The sequence below is a fragment of the Natrix helvetica genome, assembly GCF_964273705.1.
Source record: "Natrix helvetica genome assembly, chromosome: Z".
In the NCBI taxonomy this organism is placed as follows: Eukaryota; Metazoa; Chordata; class Lepidosauria; order Squamata; family Natricidae; genus Natrix; species Natrix helvetica.
In genome coordinates, this window is record NC_138554.1 from 64,619,026 (window position 1) to 64,627,367 (window position 8,342).

General features: G+C 35.1%; 1 protein-coding gene across 3 annotated transcripts in view; it reads left to right on the forward strand.

Moving 5' to 3' along the window:
* The window catches only part of TNS3 (tensin 3), a 169,481-nt gene extending 161,339 nt beyond the window's left edge, over positions 1-8,142 (forward strand). For all 3 annotated transcript variants that reach the window (XM_081971417.1, XM_081971418.1, XM_081971419.1), the window contains 6 exons: positions 719-796; positions 2,158-2,235; positions 3,268-3,436; positions 5,161-5,229; positions 5,364-5,390; positions 6,341-8,142. In XM_081971417.1, coding sequence (XP_081827543.1) covers positions 719-796; positions 2,158-2,235; positions 3,268-3,436; positions 5,161-5,229; positions 5,364-5,390; positions 6,341-6,482 — 563 coding nt within the window. In that variant the 3' untranslated portion in view covers positions 6,483-8,142. The remainder of the gene's footprint in view (positions 1-718; positions 797-2,157; positions 2,236-3,267; positions 3,437-5,160; positions 5,230-5,363; positions 5,391-6,340) is intronic.
* Positions 8,143-8,342: the final 200 nt, after the last annotated feature.

The window sequence follows — 8,342 nt, forward strand, 5'->3', positions numbered from 1 at the left end:
CTGGTTCCGGTCAGGTGCCAAGGTGTGGAGACAAAGAATAACCTTGAGGTTCTAGAAGGGATTTTTTTATTTTGAAAACAACACATTCTACCCATTGCTATTCCCCCCCCCCCTTAATGAATATGCATACTAAAATGAAGCTAGAAGAGAGAGTGTGGCAGGCCAAAGATTCTTAAAGGAACTGCTGCAGACCTGACACAAGTCTTATACAAACATAAACCTATATTAAGTTATAATATAATATTATATAATATATAATATATTAAGTTATTTCATATAGAAAAAAATATGAGAACAAAGAAATGTGAAGCAGAATCAGCTGGATATGATAATTGACCAGTATTATTGGATAAAATATGATCTAGAATAATATTAACTCCTTCTCAGTGAAAGATATTTATGCAAGAGAAAAATATTGTACCCGTAGTACAATAGAAAAAAAGGTGCAGCCTCATTCAGTAACTAGTTCATAGGGAGAGTACTAAATAATATAATTTCTCCCAATATTGTAAATGGGAAGGTACACCTTGAGCTGGTGCTCTTACAACTGTTTCCCTGTGGTTTGGCCTACCTTTTCATGGACTGAGCATCTCAAAACATTGTGATTGTGTAACTAGAAATATAGACTATAAAAGTTAAAAATGTATACATGACTTACAAAAATTGCACGTAATATTTTACCCACTTTATGGGTTTTTCTTTTGTTTTGTAATTACAGGAAGTTTGACAGCTTTAGTGTATCAACATTCCATTACCCCACTGGCATTGCCTTGCAAGCTACTCATCCCAGACCAAGGTATTGCTGCTACAAATTATTATTGTTGTTGTTGCTGTTATTATTATTATGATCTTCAATTCTATTCACAGACTGGGACTGGTAAAAGCGTAACAGTTGAAGTCCTAACTAAGGACCTAAGAGTTGTTAAGGTATTAAGGTAATGTCTGAATATATAGGTTTGTGATGGCGAACCTATGGCACGCGTGCCAGAGGTGGCATGCAGAGCCCTCTGTGGGCATGTGCGCCATTGGCAGCTACTCTTCTGGTTTCCAGCACGCACATGCACACTGGCCAATTGGTCTTCACAGCGCAAGAAAAACGGCCTGAAAATGGCCCCCCAAAAGGCATGCCAGCTCATCTTTGGGTTTCGGGCACATGCACGCATGTTTTGGTTTGGCACTCGGTGCCAAAAAGGTTCGCCATCACTGATATAGGTAGTTCCAAGTAGGGTGGCTTTTTTTTACAGTCAAGGTATTCAGGCAGCTTACAATAATAAAAAGGAAGAAAAAAATCAAAGGTATGTAAACATTACAGAAGTAAAATAATAGAAGAATAAAATAAACAGTGACAAACACAAGAATAAATATGTCAATAGGATAGTTATATTTATATAATTTAAACATATAATTTAAAATGGAAATATAAGATAATTGTTAGTTAATAGTGAATCAGCAATGGTTGTATTTAATAGAAGTATGAAATTCAACATAAAGATGTTTTGTAACAATGTAATTTCTCATTCCACATCTCATTATCAATTAAATAGTTTGGATAACAAGATCATTTTAGCACATGGTCATTATTATTATTATTTATTTTATTTAGGTCCTTTTTTTCACCATGTTCTCCCAATAATGTAAAGCACAATAAAATTATAGCATCACTATAACTATAAAAAGCATTCAATAGATTAAACAAACTAACAGCCAATAGCTGTTACACAGAAAGCAGGAAGATAGCAATTGATGTAGACAGCAATAGCTGTTAGACTTACATATCGCTTCATAATGTTTTACAGCTCTCTCTAAGCAGTTTACAGTCAGCGTATTGCCCCCAACAATCTGGGTCCTCATTTTATCAAACCTTGGAAGACTTGATCCAGTGAGAATCGAACTCTGGCAGCACATGACAGGAAACATACTATTTAATTAGAAAGTAATCTTCATTGATACCAAGTATAACACATTATGAGCTAAGCTTCTAGAAATAATTGGTGTTTTAAATCTCTCATTACACCATGTTCAGAACTCCCTCAGTACTGTTATATACAGCTTAAGGAATATATGATCTTAAAAGCTGATGGCAAATTATTGACAACTGTACTTTGCTTGTCTTTCAATCCAAGTCATTTTGAAAACATCTGTAATTTCTGTTTGTAGACCCTCTGGAAGAGATTACTGAAACCTACGCACAAACGGCTGCAAATTCAGCTGCAGAGCTTTTGAAACAAGGGGCAGGTTCGTAAGTAGGTTCTAATCTTTTAATGCTGTCAGCAGAAGAATTTTTCATGTGCATAAGACTTCAATTGACAACATGCAAGGTTCATAGGCACCACATAGAAAGTCCTGAAAGAAAGAGACCAGGTTTGGAGAGTATGAGCACACTTTTGCCCTTCTGCGGTGACCAATAAGTCACTAATGGTCACTTGAGAACAGCATAGTGTGTCAGAATTTGCATTCCTTGAACTGTTGTGGATTGCTGGCAGGTTAGGTAGGAAAACACTTATTTTAACATTAAAACTGAAAAATATGAATACTTCGTTGCGAACAAATTGGTGACATTAACAGGGTAAAAGCAGAAAAAAGACAACATTTAGGTATATTCATCTGATTATGCAAATAGAGATATAGCCTAAATCTATATATCATATCATTATGCTAATTACTTCCTTCTGTCTTTAACTTAATTTTCTTCCAGTTTTATAATTTTTCTTTTTTTCCTTTTCCTTTTTTTAAAAAAATGTCTTTTTGGTTCCTCAGTATTGTAAGTATTGACTCCTAGTGAATTTTCTTGCCAAGATTTTGGAAGTGATTTACCATTGCCTTCTTCCAAAGGCTGAAAGTTGTGATTTCTGAGATTCATTAGTTATACAGCTTACAATTCCATTTGTAATATATATTTTAAAATGAATTCAATTTATAAATGCAGTTATTGTCTAACTTGATTTTAATTGCCCAAATTTTATTTTAATATTTAATAAATATATAAAGATAGATTGGTTGACTAACCACACACACACTGTGTGTGTATGTGTGCGTGTGTGTTTGCTAAACAGCGAAGTGAACTTATGTTAAATATGATATAGAAATGAATATTACATGAATTTCGCTTTTTCTCAAAATGGTTTTTTAAAAACTGGAAAGAATTCATTCCCTTCACTCCCTCTCTGCATTACCACTTCAGTATTTTCAGAAATTAAATGTATAAATCAGGATCAAATTATTCTATTTGTAGCTTTGTTCATCATTTGCTTTTGCTTTGTTTTATAGCCTGCAATGTTTGCTACCTGAATTCTGTTGAGATGGAATCTCTAACAGGTCATCAAGCTGTGCAGAAAGCTTTGACCTTAACTTTAGCTCAAGAGCCTCCTCCCACCTCCACTGTGGTGCATTTCAAAGTGTCTGCACAAGGTATCACATTGACAGACAATCAGAGAAAGTAAGTGCAGGAAGCAATATTTTGTCCAGCACTATTATTAGCTTTGTTTTCTGCTTTGTTGTGCTGTTTACTTAATAAAATCGGTAAATTTCTGCCTTTTTAGGCCGTTTCGTGATACAATTATAATAATGTGCACTTAATTATATTTGTACACAAATTCAGAGGGATACTGTGAAGTTTTTCATTTAGGAAAGTTTGAACTGTTTGAAAGTGCTGTTGCATGCGTATATATGCATCACTTCAGAATGATCCCTAATGGTGTTGCTTTTGCTATGAAGCTTCTTGCTCAGTTGTGTGCCTTCAACAATACTAGAATAAGTGGACATTGCAGGAATACAGGGTAGTGTTGGTGCCTCTTCCTCCTCTAACCCAGAAGTGAATCCTCAGAATATTTTTTTTTACTTCCACTATTACTGCTCTACTGTTGATGGTGAGAGTACTACTTTTTCAATGGGTATCCTGCTTCCTTGCAATACAGCTTCTCAACAGCATAGTTTTCTGAACACAAAGGTGCCATTCAAGTTCAGGCTGAAGGAAGCTTTCTACCCGGTATAAGACAGTCCTGTGCCGGTATCTGCTCACTTCTTAGGACAGAACAATATCAGAGTGATTTGTTCAACACAGGACAATAGTCCTTAAACAAGCAAAAATGGGGGACAAAACAGAAACAAACTCACTCATGGTCTTAACAGGAACGAAAACATATATTGCATTTTTGTACCTTTGTACAAAAGAGAAACATTGTGAATGTTATATTGCTTATAAATTTGAATATATTGTTAACCAAACTTCTCAGGAGCTTTTTTACTATTTCTTAATTTTGGTTGAAACAATTTTCTGTACTTATTGAATTAAATATATCTTTTAGTCTTTGCAGTATCTTGTGAGATAAGAACAATAAATGAAAGCAGTAACATTATGAAAGATGGCTGGATAAAAGAACTAATTGTTTCTATGCTGATATGTATCCATTTTCTTATACTCCCACCAATGCAGTCTAGTAAGATTACAATTCATGAGATTATTTACGTTTATTTAATATATATAAGTAATATATTTATTTATGCCATCTATCTCACTATTATGATTTTGGGTGGCTTGCAGTATCACAAATAACAGCGTAGACAATTAAAAATTAAAAAAAAATTAAAACAGTAAGCACTAAAACATTTACATTAACAATGAAGTAGATAAAAGAACCAATGCGTAAACTGGATGACGGTGGAATCTTGATCTAATCTATTAGCCACCTCCCGAATGGGACACCCCATCAGGGCCAGAAGCCATTTGGAAGAGCCAGGTTTTCAGACCCTTTCAGAAGATCACAATGGATCTGATCCTGAAGGGCATGATATTCCAGAGGGCAGGAGCCATGGGAAAAAAAGGCTCTTCTCCTACACCCCACCAGCCACAAATCCTTGGCTGATGGGATCTAGAGCATGTCTCTTCTGTCAGAGTGATCACCTGTATTTGGCACTGAACAGCACTGTTTTTGTTATCTCTTCCCATGTTAGGTTAATAGCTACACTGGGAAATTTTCATCTTACTTACTTTCGTATTGCTGTGTAGCTATTGCTCTAGACACAATTCCCACTGTTAGTTGCTTTTTTTTTTAGAATAATATTGTGGCAAAAGAGAAATGTTTATATGTCCTTTTCCCAGTGCCACATAAAGGATTCTACAATACAGACTCCAGTCATAAATTTATTTTCTCTTCTTTTCAGGCTTTTTTTCAGAAGGCATTATCCAGTCAATAGTGTTATTTTTTGTGCTTTGGATCCACAAGACAGAAAGTAAGGATGATTAATGTTTCTCAATTCACTGTTTGTATACTGTTATGTAAAGCTACAAAAAAACAAAACCCAACCCTGTATAACAAAAATACATTTTTAAAATTTCTTCTCCCTTTTTTGTTTTTTATAACAAGATGGATTAAAGATGGCCTGTCAGCAAAGTAAGTAGCTATGAATACTTAGTATCTTACAGATAATATCCATGCTTCCCTTCAACTTCCCTTCAATAAGCAATAAGGCAATGCTTATGTTAGAACCAAACAAAAAGAGAATGTAGACGTTCATGCTTATCTTTGACAGCTGTCAACATTTATTTGTGTTATATGTCCATATTAACGTGTGGAATGCATGGAATCTAGTAATCTTTTGATAACTCTGGCTATGAGAGCTTCATGAACCTTCTAAAGGAATTATAAATATGTATAAGGTTTGGAGAGCATAACAAGTCCTGTGGAGTGTTCCCAGATAACCTATGTGATACTTGAAGCTACACTCTGCAAAATGTTATTTTATCTAATCTAATAGGTCAATGGAATCAGTATGCCTCAGCATTAGATTCTGTCCTCATTCCATTTAGTTTAGAATTCAGATATTAAGCAATTTATTCACAATTAACCAGCAATGGATAATGGTGTAGACATGACATGCCAGTGAAAAGAGAAATATTTATGTAAGGAAACAAGTTCAGAAATCCTTTGATGTAAAGCTGTCAGGATAGGGGCGCACAACACTTTTTTTTTCTTATCTTGGCCTTAAGTAATGGACCAGGAAGTGTTCTCATAACTCTGCAATATTTGCATTAAGACTCAGCTTAATGCATGTATTTTGAATAATTTCTTACATAATGTGAGGCCTCAATTTTGTGTTGTTTGAATTGAAAGTCCATTTTAACAGCATACTCACATAGTGCAGTTAGGGAACAATTAGTAGTGCTGAGCAAGCTGCTTCTCAGAAAAGCTTGTTCCTCATTATTTTTATTGTTGAAATCCTGTTAAATTCTAAGAAACTCATAAAAAATAGTGGGGAAAAACATCCAGCAGAAATTTTTGAAAGTGTTTAATAAGAACAGTATTTTTTGCTCACCTTTCGTGTTTGTTCTTTCATTTTCCAGAGTATTTGGCTTTGTTGCAAGGAAACAAGGTAGTGCGACTGATAACGTTTGCCACCTGTTTGCAGAGCATGATCCAGAACAGCCTGCCAGTGCTATTGTAAACTTTGTATCAAAGGTCATGATTGGTTCCCCGAAGAACTGATGATCCTGTTTTAGTGATCTCTTGGACTTGCAAGCAGAAAGCATATTTTCAGATGAAAGCTGTGTGACCCCCCAGCAGTTCTTCCAGTGGACATTCCATCTATAAAATAAGATAAAAGGATTCATTTTATATTTCAGTAATATCACCTGACCATTTAAACTTCTGACATCAAACTAGGATTAAGCAAATAAGAGAATAGGAAGTTTGTAAGGTCCTGAATACCCATTTCTGAACAAATATTTTTTTTTAAAAAAATCTGAAGCATAAAGTTGAGAAAATTGAAGTGAGCTTTTCTGATTTTTAACTTGTGATGGGATGGAATGAGGGAGAGGGCATTCCCCATCCCCTCGCATGTTGTTTTTATGTGGAATTTTTGCTGGAATTTTGTAAAGTTATGAGAGCAGAAATTTGTATGAGAAAAATCTCAAAGGTCTCTCAATTGTAATGAAGGAGTAGGATTAGGGACAGGAAGTGGAAGATATAAAAACTTGCAGGTTTATTATTATCTTTCCTTAATTCTTTCTTGCAAATTCCCAGTTTGGGACATTTTAAAAATGTTTTTGTTCCCTTGAGTAGGTTCAGAAGTCACATGCTACTGTTCTGGGAACATTTGTAGTGAACAGTGGGTTCGTAAGTGATTATATAAAATTGTTCTTTTCTTCAGAGATCCTTTGTTGCAAGTGCCCACTTTCAGTAAACATTTGCTTTTGCATAGATTTTTGCTTTGGTCCTAGCAAATTCCTAGATTTCTTCTCTTAATATTAGAGTGATAAACATCAAAATTATAATGGAAAAGTGTATGTAGGAAATTGAGGCAAGTTTATTTTGGATGGTGTAAAGAAAGAGAAAAAGGAGGTTTGTCTATTGTAAGAAAAATTGTATATTTGTTGAATGATAAATGGATAATTAGGGGGATGTTTAAAAGAGGATAAAGTTCAGAAATTTTATGAGGAATTTTAAGAAGAAAAGCCTTTAATGATAGCGTATAAAAATGAAGGCTTCATTACCTTCTGTGGAATCTTCCATCTGGACTTGGGAGGGACTAGTCCATACAATATACAGATTTCCTGTGCACAATGATAGCTATTTGATTGGTAGTGTATGCTGTTTCTGCTGTACCTTACCCCTGCTGTTATCTATTGACCTATTTCTGGGGTGTCTGTAAATAATCAGAACCTGTTTAGTGTGAGTGACCCCTGCTAAGCTACCTCTCTGGTGCTTAGTGCATGCTATGATCCGTGCTTCAGTGCTATCTTGGTCCTTTCCAGCCACTGGTAGAATTTCTCGATGTCTGCCACATCAGTATCTGTCCTATGCAGGGTTTTGCCCTTCTGTAGCATTTTGTCTGGTTGATCTTCCTCCTATGTCTGCCTCAGGCCTTCTGTCAACAGCTCATTTTTGGATATCATATTACTGATGTACTCTAGGTTTAATCCTGGACAGTTTTGATATTGACCAGACACGTTTTGCCTTCTGGGTGTTGGACTTTGGATGGAAATCTCCATACCTTGTGAAGAGTTTCTGGGTCATCACATTGGCAGCAGAGTCTGCTTTGGCCAGCTCACGATACCAGCAATATTACATATATTTTTAGCTTGTGACAAATTATTTATAGTGTAAAACAGATTTGGGTCTGTTGAATAAATGTTTTATTTCTATATGCTTAAATGGGGTCTGTCATATAAACACACAAACACTATTTTTTAAAATAGGAGTTATGTAGAAAACCTGGGATATTTTTGCCAAGCCACTTTACATAAAATCATTATGTAATTTTATCAATACACAGAGCATTTTGTTCGTGTCTGAGGGGAGGAAGCAGTGTTTCATATTCTGGCTTTAAGAATTACCACACATCTT